General features: G+C 30.5%; 2 protein-coding genes across 3 annotated transcripts; one reads left to right on the forward strand and one right to left on the reverse strand.

Moving 5' to 3' along the window:
- Positions 1 to 3,258: 3,258 nt before the first annotated feature.
- Positions 3,259 to 7,366, forward strand: LOC112711860 (cysteine-rich receptor-like protein kinase 25). 2 transcript variants are annotated; one of them, XM_025764587.3, is made up of 7 exons: positions 3,259 to 4,617; positions 5,549 to 5,683; positions 5,790 to 5,911; positions 5,994 to 6,204; positions 6,286 to 6,523; positions 6,618 to 6,771; positions 6,907 to 7,366. In XM_025764587.3, the coding sequence occupies exons 1-7, from the start codon at positions 3,807 to 3,809 to the stop codon at positions 7,243 to 7,245; spliced, it is 2,010 nt and encodes a 669-aa protein (XP_025620372.1). In that variant the 5' UTR covers positions 3,259 to 3,806; the 3' UTR covers positions 7,246 to 7,366. The 2 variants fall into 2 exon arrangements, with proteins under 2 accessions (XP_025620372.1, XP_025620373.1); XM_025764588.2 differs by lacking the exon at positions 5,549 to 5,683.
- Positions 7,367 to 7,945: 579 nt separating this feature from the next.
- On the reverse strand, positions 7,946 to 9,921 carry LOC112711863 (uncharacterized). Its single transcript, XM_029289220.2, has 2 exons — positions 9,288 to 9,921; positions 7,946 to 8,972 (listed from the first exon to the last, which is right to left on the reverse strand). Exons 1-2 carry the CDS (start codon positions 9,327 to 9,329, stop codon positions 8,637 to 8,639), a joined length of 378 nt encoding a protein of 125 aa, XP_029145053.1. The 5' UTR covers positions 9,330 to 9,921; the 3' UTR covers positions 7,946 to 8,636.
- Positions 9,922 to 23,584: the final 13,663 nt, after the last annotated feature.

Consider the following 23,584-nt stretch of genomic DNA (forward strand, 5'->3'; position numbering starts at 1 on the left):
CTCTCGTACATATGCTAATACTACCATTAGTCTACTAATTTAACTTCTTAGTAAAATATGCTATAGGATGACCTTGCTGCGACAAAACCGCACCAATTTCTTGTGCTGATGGATCAGTTTCAACAATAAATGGAAGAGTAAAGTCTAGCAGTGCCAATACCGATGTATGAGTAAGGGCAGTTTTGACTTTTGAGCTTCTCAAATGCAATCTTAGCAACTTGATCCCAGTGAAAAATACGGTTAAGTAACTTGGTGAAGGGGATAGCCAACTGTGCATATTGGGCCACAAATTGCCCATCCCATAAGGCCAAGAAAACCTTGCAGCTATTTCAAACTAGTGAGCTTAGGCCATTCAATAATTGCTTATATTTTAGAATTATCAACATGAACTATGTTCCTGCTAACCACATGACCAAGGTACTCCACTTAGGTTTGTCAAAAAGTGCATTTAGAAAGCTTCGCAACAAACTAATGCTGCTGTAACACAGCCAACGCTGTTTTTAAATGCACCATGTGCTCCTCTTTGGACTTACTATAAATGAGGATATCGTCGAAGTAGCAACAAATTTTCTAAGATGTGGTCGAAATACTTTATTTATGGTGGCTTGGAAGGTGGACGGGGCATTGGTGAGGCTGAAAGGCATCACTACAAATTCGTAGTGATCCAAATGAGTACGAAATACTGTCTTGGGAATATCTTCATCCCTGACCCAAATCTAATGATAATCCGAACATAAGTCAATTTTTGAAAAATAGGCAGCACCATATAATTCATCTAATATCTCATTAATTGTGGGTACGAAACACTTATCTTTGATGGTGGTAGTGTTGAGGGTGCGGTAATCAATGCAAAAATGGTAGCTTTCATCCTTCGTGCGCACTAATAGGACGGGATTGGAAAACGCATTGTGGCTCTCACGGATCAGCCTTGATTACAATATTTTCTTCACTAACTTCTCAATCTCTTCTTTTTAATAGTGCGGGTATCGATAGGGACGTACATTGACTGGTTCAGTCCCCGATTGTAAATGAATATAGTGCTCAATGTCTCTAGGTGGATGTAAGTTTTCTGGCTCCGTGAACACATCATGATATTCAGTCAACAATAATTGCACATCTTCATCCTATTGTGTTTCCTCTAATGTAGGTGTAGAATCAATCACCCTTAAGTGTAGGAATGAAGCAATAACATCAGCTGAAACCATCTTATTTAGCATCCAATTCCCAACTGCATCGGAATAAACGTTCTGTGACCGAGGCCCCTTTTATGGCGTTTGAAGAGAAGCTAGATGTACAAGAGAGTGCACCCTTCGTGGAGCTGAATTGAGGTGGAGTGTCACCCCCTCCCCCCCCCCAACTGACTCCCATGTGGTCTTAGATTCAATGCGTCCTAATTCTTTTGCTCATGGAGCTTGGCAAAGGGCTACCGCTTCAACATACGACTGTGGTTTAGCTAGCATAAGCTCACATTTTATTGCGTCTATTAATCCCACCACAAACAACAAAAAAATCCATTCTTCATTCAGTCTGGTCACCTGATTAGAAAACTCTTCGAATTGGTGTTGATAGACTGCAACCGTAGAGACTTGTTTACGTTCCTTCAAGATTGTCTTTGAATTGTGGAAAATATTGTAGCCAAAAGAAACATAGAGAGCCTCCAGGAAACTCTCCTAGGTGTAGTTGATGGAGTTGTTGATGCACTAACGGTACTAAGTGTAGGTTGCACCCGTCATGTAAAAAGAAAGCATGTGTAATCTCCATGCCACCAAAACCGAGTAAAGCTCAAAATACTCGCGAGCTCTCGGAATGTCCACTCTTCAACCCCCTCACCGTCAAACATGGGTAGCTCAGTTTTCATCCCCTTTGGCCAACGAGCCGTCTGTGAGTCACCCGAAAACTTGGAATCATTGTGGGGGTTTCCATGCTCGAACGTAATCGGTTTTCGCTTCAACAAATCACGCAACATTTTCTATGTTTTTCAGAGAGATTTCGACAGAGTTGATCTGCTCTTGGGTACCAGCAAGATGAGCCATTATCTCGATCTGACTATGTTGCAGTGCTGTAATCTCATATTGATTTTGTTGGCACACCTCCTCCAAGTGGGAAATGCGAGTTCCTGAATTCATGGCAGATCACCTCAATGAAAACACCAAAAATGTTAGTTCACAATTGAAATTTACAATAATCAACGATTCAAGAATAATTGAAGAAAATAAAAGTGCGAATAGAACTGAATTGGAGGAATCACAATAATAAAAAATCATTCTCTCTCTTTCTAGGGACACACACACACACACACTCTCTCTCTCTAAATTTCTACTAACTTAACTGACTTCTTCAATTCCTATTGTGCTTCTTCATTCATTTTTTTTATTACACAATCCTTAGCCCAATAAAAAAATTTTCTTTCACTATGTTTATCCTTATCTTCTACTGCTAGCTTGGAAGAGTGACTGCATCATGTTCTGAATGAACATAATTACTTAACATATAGAATCATATAGTGGATGCAGATTTTGAATCTGATTCTAAAACTGATAAAAAAGACCGAATAGGAGAAGGGATAATCTAATGCTACAAATAATTCCTTGGATTAAGAAGAAGAAGAAGATGGCGTGTAGAGTTTATATAACCCTTGTGCTTATATAAACCTTAGTCGACGAACTGGAGATTTGGATCTTCCTCCACCTTCTCTTGATCTTCTTGTTTTTTTTTTCTTCTTGACGTTGATCTGTGTCTATGGCTGAACCAACGTCGACGAGTTCAGAAACCTACGCCTCCAACTAAGTTGGAAGTGAGCCGAGCTGAACAGAGTTAGACTAAGCTCAAGCTCGGTTCATACCAAAATTGACATTGGCTCACGATTCGATTCATTAATAATCGAGTCTATTTGTTAAGCTTAAACTCGACTCACCGAAAACTCACGAGTTGACTCTAACTCACGAACTAACTTAAATAATAGGAATATAATTTATAATTCTATATCAATAAATTATAATTTATATATTTTAAAAAATATTTAAAAAAATTAATTTTATATATTTTTATTTATCAATAAATTATAAATTTTTTATTTATGCCCCGTATTAAAATTATATATAAAAAATAAATATAAAATTTTAAATAATTAAGATTATTAATATATATAATATTAAAAATATAGATTAAATGCATATTTTATATATATATATATAATATATATATATATATATATATATATATATATATATATAGCTCATAAACTAATAAAACTTAAATCCAACTCATTTAATTTATGAACTTAATTTCAGATTTAAATTTGACTCACTAACTCATTCGAAGTGACTCATGAGCTGACTCACTCCTAACACTAGCTCTAAGAAAGACGTTGCCCTCATTTGCAACTCTCCTGAACGATTCTTCTCGAGAAATGGCTGGCAAAGATCGCTGCCACCCACCTGGCGTGCTTGAGATCCCCAAATTCAGATGGAACCCTGTTTTAGCTTATGGCTTTGAAAAATTTTGTTATTTTCCATTAATTTTTATTCTATCCCACGACATGTTTCTAATTTGAAAGTTAGAAACTTACGAAATTAAATTTGTCTACTTGATTAGCTAATGTCTTCAAATTCTTAATTACGCTTGTTCACTCATCATCTTAAAAATTATACCCTGGATTATTACTGCGTGTTTATCCAGGTCAAAGTGTTCTTCCTGCAAATTTATACAGCCACCTTTCGAACTCCAGTTAATTGTCATATCTTATCCACCATATTCACTCAACTCAAACGGCGGCCACATACGTATTATTCTTCAATGTACTAGCCATGGCTTCCTTCAATGTATTATTCTTCGTCCTTATTAGCATCCTCAACTTTTCATCAATTACTACAAAAGCAGAGGACACTCATTTTCTCTACCAGGTTTGCTCTAAATACAGATTCACTGCGATCAACACCACCTACCAAAACAACCTCAGGACCCTTCTCTCTTCCTTATCCTCCAAGGCCACCCACAACACCGAGTTCTACAACAACACCGTCACCGGAAAAACCCCCGCCGACACAGTCTATGGACTATACATGTGCAGAGGAGACATACCCTCTGACCTATGCGGCGAGTGCGTGGGAAACGCAAGTCAAAGACTTTCAACAAACACAGAGTGTTCACTCTCTGTAGCGGCAGTTATGTGGTACGACGAGTGCATGGTAAGGTACTCGAACACGTCGTTCTTCTCGCGCGTGACGGTGGCGCCTGGCTACCCTGGCTACGCGTTGTCCAGCCCCACCAACATGACAGACCAACAAAGCTTCAACCGTTTATTGTATCGAACCTTGAATCAAACTGCGGACGAAGCGGCCAACGCGCCTATCGGTGCAAAGAAGTTCGCTACAAAGGAAGCTGCGATATCCATATTCCAAAATCTTTATTGTCTTGCTCAGTGCACGCCGGATCTGTCGCCGGAAGATTGTAGAAGCTGTTTGGATGGTTTGATCAATTCGAACCTTCCTGAGTGCTGTGCCGGAAAGCAAGGAGGGAGGATTCTGTACCCTAATTGCAATATTCGGTTTGAGATTTACCCTTTCTATCGATCACTTCAACCTGCACCGTCCCCAGCACCATCATCAAATTCCAGAGGTATGTATGTTTAACTCAAATCTAACTTCTTATAATAATTAAAAATGATGAAATATATTATGTTAAATAATTTAGTTACTGTTCTTAGCTGTCATCAACATCTGGTCTTCATGTGAGTGAACATTTTAATTTGTATGTGTTTTGTTTTTCGCGATGAGATCAAGATTCATCTGCTAAGGTACGTAACATGGATGATTAACTTTGATTATTAATTTTGTGTTAAGGTGAACTGAACTGGAATTAGGTTTCTAGCTTGGCTATATGCAGTTGGCTTTTACTAATTGCCGACTTAGCTAGGTTATTATTTGCTCTTTGACTTTAGCCTATATCTTTTTCAGTGAATAAGTTTTGTGATTTATAATTATTAATTAATTATCATTAATCTATTTAATAGTGTGAAATTTTATCTAATAAAATAAAATTATTCATTTTTTTACTAATTAAATACTACCAAAATTTTAATAAAGGTGATGGCCCTAAACTTTCTTAATATATAATTATGGGGATTATTTTTCATCGGTAGCTATGTGCCTAATTTTTGACAAGAAATAGCAATCCTTTGCAAGCCACATATAATTTTTCAACGTACGACTAAATATAATTATTTGTTTGAACGTGTTTTTTTTTCTATACCTCACGTTTTTTTCATATGAGATTTGATAAGGAAAAATTATTAAAACTTTGCCATAGGAGATAGGAAGCCACCTATACTCTGCTAGAAGTCACTTTTTTAAAACGATCACTTTTATATTAAAGTAATTACACATGAGTTTTCATTTTTTACTTTTTATTCATTTACAATTCAACAGCGTACACTAGATATTGTATATTTTTTTAGCACTTCACAAAATTTTTTTTGGTCTATTATTATTACCAAGTTATTTCTTAGTATTGGCATCGAATGATATACGTTGGTTTTTTATATATACAGACAAAAGAAGTCGATCACGAACAATTATTCTAATCGTTGTACCCATTGCTGTTGTGGCATTGCTTTTCACTTTGTGCTGCTATATGCTAAGAAGAAGACAAAAAAAGAATTCCAAGACTATTCTTAGAGAAAACTGTAAGAATACATTTTTTTTTCAAAAAAAAAACTATCCTGATTAGTTTAATTTGTAGCATTCAAGAAGCTTATAAACTTGTTTAACAATTCAAACATATTGGTCTAGTTGGTGGTGAAGGTGCCATTTTAGAAGGGTTGCAATTCGATTTCTCTATAATTGAAGCATCCACGAACAACTTTTCTCACCAGAACATGATTGGCAAAGGAGGATTTGGAGAAGTTTACAAGGTGAGAAAATGTAGTTCTTTTCTTTCTTTCTTTCTTTTTTCAAATATCATGCTTTATAACTTAATAATTATATATATTTTAGGGTACTCTTCCTGATGGCCGACATGTAGCCATAAAAAGACTCTCTACAAGTTCTAAACAAGGTGTGGTCGAGTTCAAGAATGAAATTTTGCTGATAGCCAAGCTTCAACACAGGAATCTAGTATCTTTTATGGGCTTTTGTATAGAAGAACAAGAGAAAATACTACTTTACGAATACGTGCCAAATGGAAGTCTTGATTGCTTTTTATTTGGTTTGACACTTTGACTCTAAACTAAACTCTCATATTGGTTCAGCTATCTATATCCACTCTAAACTCTAAAATATTTTGTAGATGGTGGTCAACAACAAAAGTTAAGCTGGGATCAACGTTATAAAATTATCGGAGGAACTGCTCTTGGAATTCTTTATTTACATGAATATTCAAGACTTAAAGTTATACATCGTGATTTAAAACCGAGTAATATTTTATTGGATAAAAATATGAATGCAAAAATTTCAGATTTTGGTTTGGCTAGAATAGTCGACATTGATCAAGACAGAGGAGAAACAAATAGAATTGTTGGTACATAGTAAGTTTCAAATTCTCACACATATATATGATCTATTTCGAATTTTAATCTATAATAAAGTACAATTTTAACTAATTTGTCATATACTTTGTAGTGGTTATATGTCTCCAGAATATGCAATGCTTGGACAATTTTCAGAAAAATCAGATGTTTTTAGTTTTGGAGTCATAATTCTAGAAATTGTTACCGGACAAAAGAATGCAAATTCTTATACTTCAAATCGTGTTGGAGAAAGTCTTTTAAATTATGTGAGTGCTAATATCTTCATTTTTTTTTTATGTAAATATCTGTTTTGTTAATCTTCTACTAACTTTAACAGACGGGTGCAGGTAAAAATTCATTTATTTGTAAAGTAATGTAAGAATTTGAATTGTTCGCTACAGGTTTGGAAACAATGGAGGGATGGAACACCATTAAGCATATTGGATCCAAAAATAAAGGAAGATTATAACCAGGTGGAAGTTATAAAATGCATTCAAATTGGTTTATTATGTGTTCAAGAAAACCCAAATTCTAGACCTACAATGGGGACAATAGTTTCATATCTTAATAATCATTCTCTTGATTTGCCATCTCCACAAGAACCAGCATTTTTCTTGCATGGTGGTTTCATGGATCCAAAAACAGTTGCACAAGAATCAAGTTCTAGTCATCAATCTGGCAAAAGTTCAACAACCTTCTCTATAAATGAAATGTCAATAAGTAAATTTCATCCTCGATAACTTTAATCTCTCTTTTTCCTTTTTTGGTCTTGCTTTAATCTCTCCTTTGATGTAATTATCTAACAATATTTTCGATGTTTATACGGTATGGTACTAGATAAGCAGCACTACTTATTCCAAATATATACTCCTTTTTTTACAATATCTTTTTATTGTAGATGTGAATTACAGATTAGTAAGCTAATCACATATCAACTCAAATTGATTTAAAATGCTAATAAAAAGAGACTTAGAGACAATGGAATAATGTCTACACAAGAAATAATGAAGTAATTCATCTAAGAATTAACAGAAAAACATTCTCCGAAAAAGTATTTCATAATGTACATATTTTCAGCAGAAGCAATTTCCCAGCAATACAACTGAGTAGCATTAATTAAGAAAATGGCCAAAAATCTTGAAATAACTGAACTATATTAACCTTGACCGATGTTGCTTAGGTTGATGAAAAGAGGAGACATGCATTTTAGAAGGTGGGTTTATTTTTAAGATAGAAGTGAAAACTATATAGCCTAAGAATAAATCCTTAGTACCTATTTAAATTTCCTTTTACAACAATTCCTAGAGGATTTCAATCAAATAAACAATAGCTCATGGTTGCTCATGATAAAAAGTCATACATATATATATATATATATATATGGTACCTACAACGATACGGAAAAATAAGTTGCACAACAGAATAGCAGAGAATAAACAATAAACAACAGAACAAAATTTTCAATCTTTTTAGTTTAGTTTGTAGCATGATAAATACATGATCTCATATAGAATAACAGTAAAGAACACTATTGCTATAAAGAGATCTTAAACACTAAATCTGTAAGCTATAACTAGGAATATCAACTAAAGAATCAATATAGTGGAATTCAAAAAGAGATGATAGCAATTGCAAAAATCGAAAGTGCAAAATTAATTAATGTTATGGCATTGCAAAAGTCCTCTGACCCAACAAACACAGAATTTACAAAACTATGATGCATATTCAGCAACAATGAGATGTAATTTCAATTTGAGTTGATGTATCTTACCTTCTTTTATCAATTCAATAAGCCTCTAGCAACCATTTCCCGAAGAAGTTTCTCGGCCATGTCATTCTCATCTTTTTCAAACAAAGCACGAATAACAGTTTCAAAAGTCACAGCATTTGGTAAGCAACCATTGCCTTCCATTTTTGACAAGAGTGCCAATGCTTCTTCAAACAAGCCCTCTTTGCAGAACCCATTGATAATAATATTGTATGTCCTCACGTTTGGACCATAGCCTTTATCGGAAAGATCTTGAAAAATCTCTATTGCATCTATAAGTCTTCCACTTTTGCACAGCCCATCTATAAGTATGTTGTGTGTATATATATCTGGATCAATGCCACTCTCTTTCATTTCCTTGAATTACATAAGTGCCTTGTCAACTCGTTTGATATTGAACATCCCATCCAACAAGGAATTGTAAGTGACTACATTAGTAGGTTGACCTCTTTCATGCATCTCTACAAGAAGGTCCAAAGCACAAGAGATTCTCTTTGATTTGCTCAAGCCATCAATAAGAGTGTTGTAAGTTACCGTGTTTGGAACCAAGTATTTACGACGCATTTCTTCAAAGAGATTCAAGGCTTCATCAACCATTTTAATTTTGCAGAAGCCATTAATCATGATATTGTAACTTTGAACATCAAGTGACTCTCTACTTTGGGCCATTGTGTTGAATACATGTTCTGCCTTATTTACCTGATTAACCAAACAATATCCATCCATTAGGCTGTTATAAGTAACTACATATGGTTTCACACCAGATCTTGCCATTACAGCCAATACACTCTTAGCATCTTTGATCTTTCCTTCCTTGCATAACCCATCAATCAAAGTATTATAGGTATAAACATCAGGAGTAATGTTTATGAGAATCATATCATTTAGCAAAAGAATGGCTTCCTTGAGTTGACCCGCAAGGCACAATCCATAAATTAGAGTGTTGTACGTGATAACATTGGGAGAAATTTCCTTAGCAAGCATTTCAGAATATAAATGAAAAGCATCACTTACAAGCGTAACTTTGCATAGGCTATCAATAATTGGGTTGTACATTACGACATTAGGAACAATTCCATGCTGTGGGATCTTTCTCAACACTTGAATAGCAGCTTATGTGTGTCCAATCTTACACAGCCCATTGATCAAGGTCCCATAAGTGACTTGGTCGAAGTGAAATCCATAAGCCAGCACTGTGGCATGAAAGTGCAGTGCTTTTTCAACATTCCCACAGAGACAGAGGCCTTTCAGGATTGTTGTCAACGTTACAGCATCAGGCTGAAAACCCATCCTGAAAATCTTGGCGAAAGCAGAGAAAGCAAGCGTCATACGACTCATGCCGCAACAACAATTGATTAAGATGTTCAAAGCAAACAAGTTGGGAGCGATTCCCCTGGCTTGCAATTGCTGAAAAAGGGAGATGGCGGTGGGGAAATGGTTGGCCTTGGCAAGAGATCCCAAAATCTTGGTGAATTGGATGATGGATGGAGGAGGACGCATAGAGAGCACGCGAGTGAAGGAATCAACAGCTTCATCAAGTGATTGGGGCTGAGAGTGAGAGTGTAGGGATGAAGTTGAAGAGAAGCAAAGACGGGGAGCGGAGTGGGGAACAGAATTTGAGAATTGAAAAGCATACCTTAATTTGATTGGTGAGGATGAGAACAATGACAAGTTGACAACATTCTTGCAATCAAAACTTAAGAGGAGTATGGTAAAATTCGAAGAGTGCTTTCCACCTTACTATATTCGTTTGAGAGGAAAATAGAAGCAAAGAGAAAGGGAGGAAAGCCTGGAAAGGTAATGGAACGAAAAATGAACCTTTTTTTTTTTGTTCGATCGAGGAGAAAAATTAGGAAAAAAAGTTGAATAAGGTAAAAAAAGTTGATGGGATATAATAATTTTTGTTAATATTAAAAGAAAAAGGAGTAAAAAACTTGTTATGTTTTTTATTTTTAATATATTTTATAATATAAGAATAAAATTATTTTTTATAATATTTTTTTTTAATATATTTAAAAAAATAAAAATATACTTAATTTTTTAATTTTTTTTTCAACCAAACATATTAGAGAATGAGACTTGAGAGTAGTATTGAAATTATTGGATATTATTCTTTTGAGAGAAAATTTTAAAGGGCTCTCACAATGAGATTTAATAAAAAATAACGTCTCTCACCTTTAATCTTTATTTCTTTGAAGTTGATTAATCTTTTTTGTTAATTTTTTTTATATTAATGAAATAAACATGCATGACATATTAAACTATTGATTTATTCGTTAAAAATAATTAGAATTGATAGATTTTTTTTGTTGGGAGTCTCGTTGTGTTTTGAGTAGTTGTTAGGGTCGTTTAGTATATATATATATATATATATATATATTTGTTAAATACATTGGCTAAATTTATTGTGTAAAATTAAGAAATATTAGTAATTTTTAATTTATTTTTACTTATAAAAATTAAATTAAAAATATATTCGTAATTAACGTGTCACATAAACATATTCTAAAGAGATATCATTAATCTGAGGACTAACTAGTCTCACAATGTTAAAGAACAAGGACCGAAATAATATTAAAGAACAAAGGCTAAAATGAATATTTTTTTTGTTGGGCCTCCTGGCCCTTAGAAGAAATTACCAGGGGTGGAGATTAATATTTATTCTTTGTTTAATTGTTTCTACTTTTAAAATTTACCAAAACTAAAGAATTAAGAGATTGGATTCTCTCAATTTTTTTTTATTTGAGGGGATAAAATGTAATCTCTCACCATATATTTTATAGATAGAACCAAAAAAAACATTGAAAGGTTAAAAATCACATTTTATTCCATCAACTGAAAAAAAAATTGAGATGATACATTCCCAAGAATTAGTTACTTTTACCAAATAACCAATTTGGATGGGTCAAGTAGTCAATTCACTTGTCTGTTTAAACAAGTGTCGAGGTTCGAATTCCGTCTTGTGTATGCAGCAACTTATTGGCCAGTAGAAGAAATGGTACTCGAAAATTCACATCCCTAATAAAAATAAAGGCAATTTACTAATTTAAATTGTTTCATTCTCAATATTACGCAAATATATTGTTTCAAAAACGGATACGTAAATACATTGATTCACATATCTATATAAACCGCTACTGCCAGTAGCGATTTACAAGAGAGCAGAAACCGCTAGTCCCAGCCGCGGTTTATAAGCAAAGGTTGCAGAATAGAAACCGCTATCATCTGCCGCGGTTTACGTTTGAAAATGATTGGTACAGCAGCGGTTTATGTGCATTGGTGTGTGTGCATAAACCACTGGAGCCTATAGCGGTTTACGTGGAGGATGGCTGCCTATATAAACTGCGGAGCCGGCCGCGGATTATTTATTTTGAGGTTTTGTAAGGTTGGTTAGAGAGAGAAAATTCTAGAGAGAGGTCAGAGCAAGTTGAGAGTGGGTCCGAGCTATTTGAGCTGCGATCTCCGGCGGGATATCATGGCAGACAGAAGGAGCTTCTACCAAATGAACGGTGTTGCGCATGTTGCCGGTTCCATTGGTGACGAGGTTAGTTAATAATTTAGATATTTTTTAGGCTTAGGATTTTTTTAGTTAGAAAAATGGTATGTAAGGTAGAATATACATAGTTTATAGATTAGTACCTCTAATTTGAAATTAGGCTTCGCATGTTAGGATGTTAGTTTAATCGGTTTGAGTTGTTGTTTTGAATTTTGTTGTTAAAGTTTTATAATACTTTTTATAATTGTGGCTGTTATTTAATCAATTTAGTGTGTTGTCATTTTTACTATTGTAATAAGTATGTATAAATTGAACCTCGCTGGTTTATTGACGACTTAGTTATAGGATTTAAGGATTAATTTGTTTACCGGTTCAAAATTTGTTGATGGTTTAAGATATTTGTTATTGTTAGATAGGGAATTTTCTTATTGATAAGAGAATTTAATTGTATCCTGCATTTCTTTCATGTTCTATGCAGCCCACTAGGTGTATATACAGTGTCAGACGGCAACAGAATATGCCCATGCATGAAAGGATCATCCCGTATTTAGAGAGGGCTGGATTGTACCATTTGTCCAGGCTAAACAGCCATTGGTTCTGGTTGGATGAGCCACTGGTTAGTGCGTTCGTTGAGAGGTGGTGTCCTGAGACGCACACGTTCTACATGCCTTTCAGAAAGTGCACTGTGACATTGCAAGACGTGACTTTTCAGCTTGGGTTGCCTGTCAATGGGGAGGCTGTGAGTGGTTGCCTTTGTGAGTTTGAGACATACATGGAGGGTGGCCGACCAGCTTGGGAGTGGTTTCAGGACCTATTCGGTGAGCTGCCACCACCAAATAAGGTCAAGCAAATGACGGTACACTTTACATGGTTTCACGAGAGGTTTAGTGTTCTTCCTTTTCCGCATGACTATCCGAATCAACCACGTGCACCCGTTACCGAACTCCTTGCATCTCCCTTGGAATTTTAGATTGTCTGACTCCATAACCTTGTACTCAACTCCACGCCGAATGTTGTAATCTTTTACGCTCAGCACAACTTCCTCCTTACTCTGGAACGATTGGCCAATCTGAAATTCAGTCAAACCTGTCCCATCATGCATACCCTGCCCATCGAATGTTGCCTCTACATTCTGGTGTTGGCCGATGGCTTCCAAGTTCAAAGACGACAGGTGGGGAGGGTACTCTTGTGTTCCAAAACCGGAACCTCCATAGGTTGTACGTGTACCTCTTGGTATATCATCATCACTGTCCCCACCAATATCGACCGGCTCCTCATCGGAATCATCATCACACAGCGCATTCTCAACTCGATCCGGTCTGGCCTCAAATTCAACCTCAGGCACACAATGAGGCACACTTGCATGAACAGCCCCAGCACGTTCGGGCTCAGGAATTAGAACAGCCGCTGCTACCACAGGCATTGATGTCGAGGCACCACCGACTGTGGTCGACTGAGGATCCGGTGCTGATGCCCCGGAGCTATCCACACGATCTTCCAACTTCGCAAACAGCTCAGGTATCCTCACCTCCGGAAAACTACGCCTGCAGTGAAACAAGACCTGCAGGTCTTCATCCGACCCTATCACAAAGGTCTCATATCTCACACCAGTTGACACAACGGTAAAAAAATCTTGTAAAACAACTTTTTTACCAACTTCGTCCCACAGGTACCGAGCTTTCGTAGTATGCTGACCTTAATCTCTGCCAATGTACTCGAAGATCGGATAAAAATAGTAACCGGTTCTCTATCTGTGAATTTCACACCATGCCTTTTGCTCTTTTGAATTTTTCCAAAGCAGTGGACTAGAGTCACAAAACTATCCTCCCCATCCATTTGTGAATAACACTCTACCTCTCCACATTTGACCCCTCCATGGTTTATATAAGGAGCCCATTGACACATACTAAACGTAAACCGCTATAGGGACCAGCGGTTTACGCACGCACACCAACCTACATAAACCGCTGCTAACAGTAGCGGTTTATGACCAACCCAGCATACATGTAAATCGCGGCTGGTACTAGCGGTTTCTGCTCTCTTGTAAATCGCTATTGGCAGTAGCGGTTTATATAGATATGTGAATCAATGTATTTACGTATTCGTTTTTGAAACAATGTATTTGTGTAATATTGAGACTGAAACAATTTAAATAAGTAAATTGCCCTAAAAATAACTTCAAAAGATGCTAATAACAAATAAGCTCTTTAAAGATTTAATATTAAATATATATTCTAAAATATAATTTTAGGGGTCAAATTTTAATATAAAATTTTGAACATATTATTAGAAAAATAAGATCTTTTCATTTTTAAACTTTGGTAACTTTATGTCAAATAAATTTTTTTATAAAAATTTTCATCGAGAATGATCACATTATTTTGAAAAAAATAGAGATAAAATTTTGCTCCAAAACTTTATAAATATTTATTTAAATGTTATCACAAAATTAAGATAAAATGGATTTATCATTTTTTAAATATAAAAAATTTTGTCATTTATAAAAAATATATTATTTATTGGTTATTTTTGTCACAATTTCAAATCATTCAAAAACTGTTTTATCAAAAAATCTTTGAGAAACTTTTTTGTCAGCACGTGAATCTTTTAGATACCAAATTGATAGTTAACTCTATTTTTATTAACTTGGCGATTGGATGGGGTTTAGAATGAAGTGAAGGAATGAGATCGAAGATGAAGAGGAAGGAAAGGAAGGAGAGTGAAATGTGAAATAAAATTAGGGATTTGGAGAAGAGTACCTAAAAATTAAAGTGATCCTTGAGGTTGACAATGATAACATTCTTGCATTCAACGTCTTAGCGATTCACTCTTTCGTCGTTATTTTGTTTGAAGAAGTGCTTTGTATTGATGATAATTCATTCAACTTTTAACACAAAATAAACCACAAAAAATGCATCCAAATTATTTTATCATCCACAAAAATACTCTTAAATTTTATTATCGGCAAAAATTTTTTCAAATAATTTAAAAATGTGACAAAGTGCACACCTATAAATTAAAATATTCTATGTTAACGAAAAAGAATAATGTGGCAATGAAGCTCTTTATATGACGAATGAGTCACACCATATTTTTTCGTTAACAGAGCAGGTCTTTAATCATGACACGATAGTTTTTGTATATTTTAAAATTATTTGAGGATATTTTTTATAACAAAATTCAAAAATATTTTTATCAGTGTCAAGATAATTCATGTGCATTTTTTGGTGATTTCTCTTTAATTATTTACCATATTATTAGGTGTAATTTTTCATTACATCAAATTTTCTTTGCATTTTTTTATTTCACTTAAAGATCGTATATAAAAGATCATATTTAAAAAAATATTGAAAAAATATTCTCTTATTTGTTAGTATTAGAAGTATAATCATTTATATTATCTCCTCTTATCAACTTAAATTTTTAAAAGAAATAATTTTATGATAATTAGTACAATTAATGTGTTTGAATTGGCTACTCAATCCCTTCTTTTATAAAAAAAAATTTGAGTAAACTAAACAAAATGCATTATTGATCCATTAAAAGAAAAAAATTAAAAAGTAAAAAAAGTTTTAGTTTATTGAGAATATAAATTATTTTAAATATTTTTTAATGATACCAATTTTTAAATAATAATTGAATATAAACATAATAAGACGCTATTAAATATGAAAAATTATAGTGTACAGATTTCATTATATAAAGATTTATAGATGTTTGGATTGAAAGAAGCTAAAAGTGACATGTGTCCATGAGAGATAATGCTGGGAGCAGCTTGGAGGTCTGTGCAAAAAAGTGTGTACGAAAGCCATCACAGAGCTGAACTGCTGAAGCTGGAACGGTAGATAGCTCCGTTTGGTATATATTTTTTTTTTTTGAAGAATTTTAAAATGGATAGTTGGAGCTGAATATGCTGTTGCAATAATCGGGTCTAGACAAAAAAAATTGCACAGAAAGCCTTGGTTGATGTAGGTGGTATTATCGATAGAAAAAACTATGATGTAGGAGTAATATATCATGGTGAATTATATGGTAAAGATATAAGTTTACAGATCTTTTTTTTATGAGATGAAAGAGAAATTGAAAAAGATAAGACCCACACTTTGAATAGTAATAAAATAATAAAAAATAACTATAAAAGGAATTTATTTTTTCTCTATACCACTTCAATCTGTATAATAGAGTGCCCCTTATATCATTGAAGAGTATATGACCTCTGAACAAAAACTAAAAATATATGACCCAAATGAAAAAAAAAAGATATGTATATTTATACGTGTATATATATAAGGCCAGAAAAAATATTTTTAAGTTAATATAGTAAATATGATTTAGTCAACATTAAATATGTGATTAAACATTGTAGTATTAATAATAGATGTATGAGACAGTCAATGTTGCCCAAAAATTATAATAAAAAAATATTTTTAAGTGGATAAATTATCTAAATAAAATAAATAGATTAAATATTTATTTAAATACAATAATTGAAAATTGGTTACGGTTCATACCTGATTTAACACTGTGGTCTAGGTCCAAACACATAAAAAGGCCCAATCTAAAGATTGGCCTTCGACTACCCACCGACCTTCTCAAAAGAGGTTGGATTCAACGTGGACTCCTTCCCAAAGAAGTCGAGTTCGAAGGATAGCTGGCATATCACACTTACTTAAATAAGTAACTGCTCCTAAAATCTCTCAACCCACTTCCAAGAGTCATATCTCAACTACCCTAAGATAAAGGGACGGTTATCTACTCCCAAAAGGTGGAACTACTCCAACGGTGGTTATTGGATCATCACTATAAATACACTGACACCCCTCATGTATCTCTAAGTTCCAATACTCTAAAAACCTGCTTAAACCCCTTTCTGACTTAGGCATCGGAGTATCTTTACAGGTACCACCCCCCATTCTTTCACACACATAACTCGGACGGCGACTCCCAGACGTGATCTGAGTCGGAGACCACCTTCCAGTAACACTTGGGCCATTCTTTGAAGTCCAATCCACCTATTTCAGGTTACCCACGTAACAGTTACTTTTTTTTTCAAAAATAGTAGGTTATATTTCATTAATTATTGAAAAATGAAATACAAAGATGTCTAAAAGTAAGACAACATAATAAAAGGTGGAAATTTCCCAAAACAATACACTAAAAATATTCTTCCAACGGTGCATAGTCGAAAAACAAAGAAAAATCTTAAAGAAGAAAGAATGATAAATCAAATTGAATGAAACTAAGAGTTTGCCTCATGAAGATGATGATCTAAACTAGGAGTTTTTCAGATTTCACGAAGTAACTTGACAGAGCTTGTTAGAATGGCAAACGGCATTGAAGTAGAACCTTTAAAAATTAACTGGTTGCAAGCTTTCCAGCAGTTATTGAGGATTACGGTCAGCATTTTTCAACAGGTTAAGCATCTCTGGTAACGCAATTCACCATGTCCAAAAGTCGTTAGGATATACATGGCTGAATTCAGACTTTAGTAAATCAATCTCAAATTCAGATTTTAGTAAATCAATCTCCACCTTCGAATTAGATCTGTATTCATGCTGCCATCTGATAATCTTATGCCGACAACGCTTTATTTTGAGTTAGGTGATAAACCCCATATTTTAGGGTTTATTTTGTGTTAAATTTAGAGCATTTTATCAATCTTTTCTCACATTTAAATCTCTCAGTTCTTGGATTAGAGTCTAAGAGAAGATGGGAGTGATCTGACCCTGATTCTGACAGTTTAAGAACCGATGCATTAGGATAGAGTTGCTGCCAGTCAACTCCTACCAGAAATCGGTCCAGTTTTTTCTGTATCAACTCATTACCACTCTGCTTATATCAACCAAGTGAATGGTCTTCCGACCATACCAATATCAATTAGGAAATTATCATCAATAAAACCGTTAAAAGTTTCAATAAAACTGTCCAAATCGTTCCGAAGGATGTAAAATGTTCCTGAGTCCATGGAAGTTATGAAATAGTGAAAAAAGTAACAATGAGACAAAAATTAAGTTTAGATTCATGAATAATGTAATTAACTTGTTAATTTATTGTGGTGAAAATAAACCGTCTAAACCGTAACATTAAATCATAAACACTAAACCATAAAATGAGATAATTTTTTATTTATATAGTTTAGTATTATTTTATATTTGTTGAATTTTTAATTGAATATCTTTTGGCTAAAAATAGTATTCTATAAGTATTTTATAAATTTAAATATTTATATTTTTTGTTGTATATTTTATAGGATATAAGATAGAAGATGATTTTCTGACGAATAGTTTGTTATATATATGAAAAAAAAATTACTGAAAAATTTAATTTTGTAATTCTATTATTAAAAAATTTAATTCATTCAAAATTCAAAAAATATTATTATAAATTATTTTTTCCTTCCACTTGAGTGTCAGAATCAATCCTTTCCTTCCCTGCACCTGCTCGACCTCAACAAGTCGTGGCCGTACACTAATGAGAAATTTCCTCACTCATATCAACACATCTCTTCTTTTTTTTTTCCTCTAATATTAAGGTCACATGTTATTTTTTCCTGTACAATACATCACAACTTTTATACCTATTTTAAATGCTATGCTAATCTATAATTTTGTTGCCACCACCAATTCTCCACAAAAAAAAAACTAAAAAATAACTGAAAATACAACCTACCAACTCATGCAGCTCATTACTAACCACTAAAAAAATAAATAAATTATTGTAACTGCATTAGCTAGGCTCAATCAAGCTAACTATCTATCATATACCAAAACCATGAGCTGACAAGTGACAACTTCCGTTATACAAAATAAACGTGCACGTGTCCTATTACTAAAACTCTCTTTAAATCTTTACCAATAAGCATTGTACACTAAATGAACCCATTAAATATATGTATATTACTCAAAAGTGTATTATTTGTAAAGTTTGACCAATTCAAAAGGTAAAAAAAGTCATTTGGTCAAGGATTTTAATTTAAAAGTCATCACCTTACAACTCATAAATACATAAGTTAACAAGTTTAATCACTCGTGCCATGCATGTGATAAAATTGAAATTATAATTTAAAATTATTTTGTTAAAATTAATTTAAATTATAATAATTTAATTAATAAAAATATACATGTTATGTATTATTTGTTTTTTCTTAAGCTAGTGTTAAATATATTAACTCTAAAATAGTTATTAATTGGTTTTAGTAATCTACTTTCTTTAATAAATCAAACATATATACTCAATGTGACCATAAATAACTTAATAATATTTAGACCCACCAACAAAGTTTTATATGTTGTTTTACTGTCAAGTAAGAACATATCAAAATTAGCTCAAAATAAATAAGAAATTATTAGAGAATTCTAATGCATAAAATTCTCTAATAAACAATAAATAATCTAAATCTACTAAAAAATAACTCAACACTTTTCTTTGATGCCTGCAAAACATATACGTGAAATAATATTATATCAATGTTAGTATACATTTTTACAATTATCGACCGTATTTACTATACATGACTCATTCTTAAAAGTTATTCTATACACGTGTGCAGTCAGAAGATAAATTACTGGACTTTATTTTACTTTTCTAAATTATTATAATTATGCATTATTCATTAAATGCTAATTGTAATATTGTAATATAATTATAATAAATATATTTTTCTAAAATAAATTTAGAAGAGAGAATAGTACTTTCATTTTGGAGGAAAAATGAATTCATGAGGAATTGACACTTCACTTTTATTAGTTGATAATGTATCAAATATTGATTTATATAATTATAATAAAAATATTTCTCTAAATTAGTATAATCATGCATTATTCGTTAAATGTTAATTGTAATATAATTATAATAAATATATTTTTTAAAAATAAATTTAGAAAAGAAAATAGTGATTTTATTTTAGAGAAAAAATGAATTCATGAGGAATTAACACCTCACTTTTATTAGTTGGAGAAAAAATCCAGTTTTAGTATATTTTGTCATTATTATACATTTTTCTCTAATCATATATCCACTGTTTTCTTTTTTTGTTTTAGCATTTTGAACTTGGGTTAAACTTCTATTATATGATAGAATTAATATGAGTATATTTTATTATTAAATAAACAAAGTTAATATAAAATAAAATTATACATAAAAAAGCAAAGAAAATAAAATTAAAATAGCAAAAGTGATAAAAAGATTATTTTTATAATTTTGTTTTGTCATTTTTATGTATAGAAGATTAGAAAATATTAAATTTTTAACTAAATTAATTTATATTTGTTGTATTCAATTTAAATAAGTAATAAATTATCTTATTTTAATTTATTTCTTAAATTTATATATAATAAAAATTAAATCAAATAATTAATATACATAATTTTAAATTGTGTGATACTTAAATATCTATTCAAATCAATTAGTTAATATAATTAATTCATCATAATGAATTGACTTTAATGAGTTAAACAAAATAAAGTAGAAGCATGCTACGTTGATTCTATCATTAAAGGTAAAAATTCGATTTTTATATAATAGAATAGATAGAATAGATAATATAATAAACGGCGAGAAAGAGAAAGATAAAAATTTTAAATCCTAAGTTGTTTCATTTGGATATTGCAATGTGGGTATCACATTATTTTACTTATTCTACTCTATGGACCCTTTTGTAACTTTATTTCAGTATTAATAAAATTTCACTACCTTTAAGTACTAAATTAAAATTCAAAATGAAACTGAAAAAAAAAAGTAAAGAGTATAAAATTATTGATTGAAAAATACTCTAAATAATAAAAAGCTAAATTAACTTTAATATTAAACTCATTAATACGATTTTAATTTTATATAATAGTTAGAAAATAGATTAGTAAAAGCAAATGGAAGAATGACTTTAATTAGTATTTGATAAAATATTCAATTAGAATAATTAAATAAATAAAATTATGATATTATTAAAAATAATACATTTTTATGATAAAAAATTATATTTAAATAAAATATTTATAAAATATAAAATTTAGAGTAACATAGTTTCATGAACATTAATCAATTATGAAATAACATCAAATTATAATATAATTTATTTATGAAAAAATAATCAATAATTAATATTAATAAATATAAAAATCATCCAAACACTTTGATTAAAAGTATGAGTGGTTAATTATTATTCATTATTAATAATATTTTGTTCATAACAAAAAATGAAAATATAATTATTCAGATTTAGATTTTAAAAAAAATAAACGTATAAGTAACAAATGATATATTTTATCATGTATATTATAAATTAATGAATTAAATTAACTGATATAATGAATTATAATTAATTAATTGGTATAAATTATAATAAATTATATGATATTTAAAAAGAAAATAAAATGAATAAAAAAATAAAAAGAAATAGAAGAATAGAAGACTATAATAAAATAAATTGAATGGAATTTTTTTTCTTTTTACAAATTTTATATTACATCCGCTTCAATAATAATAAATAAAAATACATTAACTTAATATCTAAGAAAAATGATGAGATAAAATCATAACACAAATTCTAAAATAAAAGCTTAAATTAAACCATAATATCATTGTACAACACAAATTAAAAGTAATTTCACACTACAATATACCACACAAATAGATAAATGACTTAAATTTAATTACGAATTTTTTATTTATTTATGCAAACATGATAACACCATGGTCTATAAATGCTTAATGGATAACATATCATATATTGCTCTGAATGATGAGCACGGGAGTTGAAGAGTGTGTGCTGATTTGTATCCATGATGGTTACCTTCTTGTGACGACACCTCATAGGAAGAAAAAGAATTGTTGTAAAAGCTACCCAATGAAAGAGTAATTGGTAAATGAATGATGTTTTCTTCTAACATATGATTTTTTATAACGGTAAAATAAAAATAAAATGAATGAAATTTTGTATTTTTATATTAGAAATAGAATTTGATATTTATCCTAATAAAATTAAATAACTAATTAGTTATATTTAAATAAATAAAATAAGTTAAACAAAAATATTTTTAAGAATTAATCAAATCAATTAGTCAATACAAATAATTAGTATAATTAATTTTATTTGATTTATTGAATTCAAAAAATAAATTAAAAAATAATTGATTGAGTTAATTAGTTGATATAATTAATTTATTATAATTGATTGGATTTAATGAATTAGAAAAAATAAATAGGAAAAGATAGGAGACAATGTTTTTTTAACTAAATTAATATGTATTTATTGTATTTAATCATTATAAGTAATAAATCATCTATGTTATTATGTACCTTATAAATTAATGAATTAAAATAATTGATATAATAAATTACAATTATTTGATTGATATAAATTATAATAAATCGTGTGATATTTAAATACATAATCAAATCAATTAGTTGATATAATTAATTTGCTATAATAAATTGTATTCAATGAGTTATAAAAAATAAATTAAGAAACACGCTAAGAAGTATGTCACGCCCATCATGAAGTGCAGAAATTCAATTTTTATATAATAAAAATATACATTCTTATATATGTTATAGAAATATGATTTGATTCTATGAACTTGCTTATTTTTTTTACTTGCCACCTATATTCAGCATGGAATTTTAATTTTTCTAAAATAAATTTAGAAGAGAGAATAATACTTTCATTTTGGAGACAAAATAAATTCATAAAGAATTGACACCTCGCTTTCATTAGTTGATAATGCATTAAATATTAATTTTATATAATTATAATAAATATATTTTCCTAAATTAGTATAATCATACATTATTCATTAAATGTTAATTGTAATATAAATATAATAGAGATATTTTTGTAAAATAAATTTAGAAGAGAGAATAGTGCTTTCATTTTAGAAGAAAAATGAATTTATGAAAAATTGACACCTCACTTCAATTAGTTAGAGAAAAATACAATTTTAGTATATTAAGTAGAAGTATATTATTATTATTATTATTATTATTATTATTATTATTATTATTATTATTATTATTATATTTTTGATTGATAATTGATAAGTAGTTTAATAATATATTAAATATGAATTTTATATAATTATGCATTATTCATTAAATGCATTCATTTTGGAGGGAAAATGAATTCATGAGGAATTTACACCTCACTCATTAGTTGAAAAAAATCCAATTTTAATATATTAAGCAGATTATATAAATAGAAATACTTGCTAAGTATATATAAAAGAGAAGATATATAATTATATATAATATAATTGCTATATATGTAACAGATATAAATTGTTATAATTATAAAGACTTACTATAATTATATTAAATTTAATTATGAATGTAAATAAATAAAGGTGATAATAATTAATATTATTTTTTTTACATTTAATATTTACCGTAAATATAAAAAATATTGAGAAAAAAAGTAGATACTGACTTTATTTTATTTTATTTTACGTCATGGATTTCTATACTAAAATTAATGGAGAAAAAAATCTTTATGATTATATATTAATCTCAATCACAATAAATAAGATGAATCGGTTGAGCAACTAATAAATTTACTAAAAAATTCATCCTTTATTTTCATTAAATATTTATATTAATTCAATTAGATGAGTGTTTTAATAAAAGAAAAGATTATTATTATTATTATTATTATTATTATTATTATTATTATTATTATTATTATTATTATTATTATTATTATTGAATAATAACGATAATTATCGTTATTAATATTAAATTGGTTATTAATATATATATATATATATATATATATATATATATATATATATATATTGTTGCTTCTACAATCGTGCAATAATATTTT

Source organism: Arachis hypogaea, chromosome 9, assembly GCF_003086295.3.
Source record: "Arachis hypogaea cultivar Tifrunner chromosome 9, arahy.Tifrunner.gnm2.J5K5, whole genome shotgun sequence".
Classification (NCBI taxonomy): Eukaryota; Viridiplantae; Streptophyta; class Magnoliopsida; order Fabales; family Fabaceae; genus Arachis; species Arachis hypogaea.

What these genes read in the sequence shown, in the direction of transcription:
- LOC112711860 (XM_025764587.3), top strand. Translation starts at nt 3,807, where the DNA reads ATGGCTTCCTTCAATGTATTATTCTTCGTCCTTATTAGCATCCTCAAC. An exon ending in GATTTGGAGAAGTTTACAAG is followed by an intron (nt 5,912 to 5,993) that starts GTGAGAAAATGT and finishes TATATATTTTAG; the next exon opens with GGTACTCTTCCTGATGGCCG. An exon ending in TCTTGATTGCTTTTTATTTG is followed by an intron (nt 6,205 to 6,285) that starts GTTTGACACTTT and finishes AATATTTTGTAG; the next exon opens with ATGGTGGTCAACAACAAAAG.
- LOC112711863 (XM_029289220.2), bottom strand. Translation starts at nt 9,329, where the DNA reads ATGTACAACCCAATTATTGATAGCCTATGCAAAGTTACGCTT. An exon ending in GCCTATGCAAAGTTACGCTT is followed by an intron (nt 8,973 to 9,287) that starts GTAAGTGATGCT and finishes TTGGTTAATCAG; the next exon opens with GTAAATAAGGCAGAACATGT.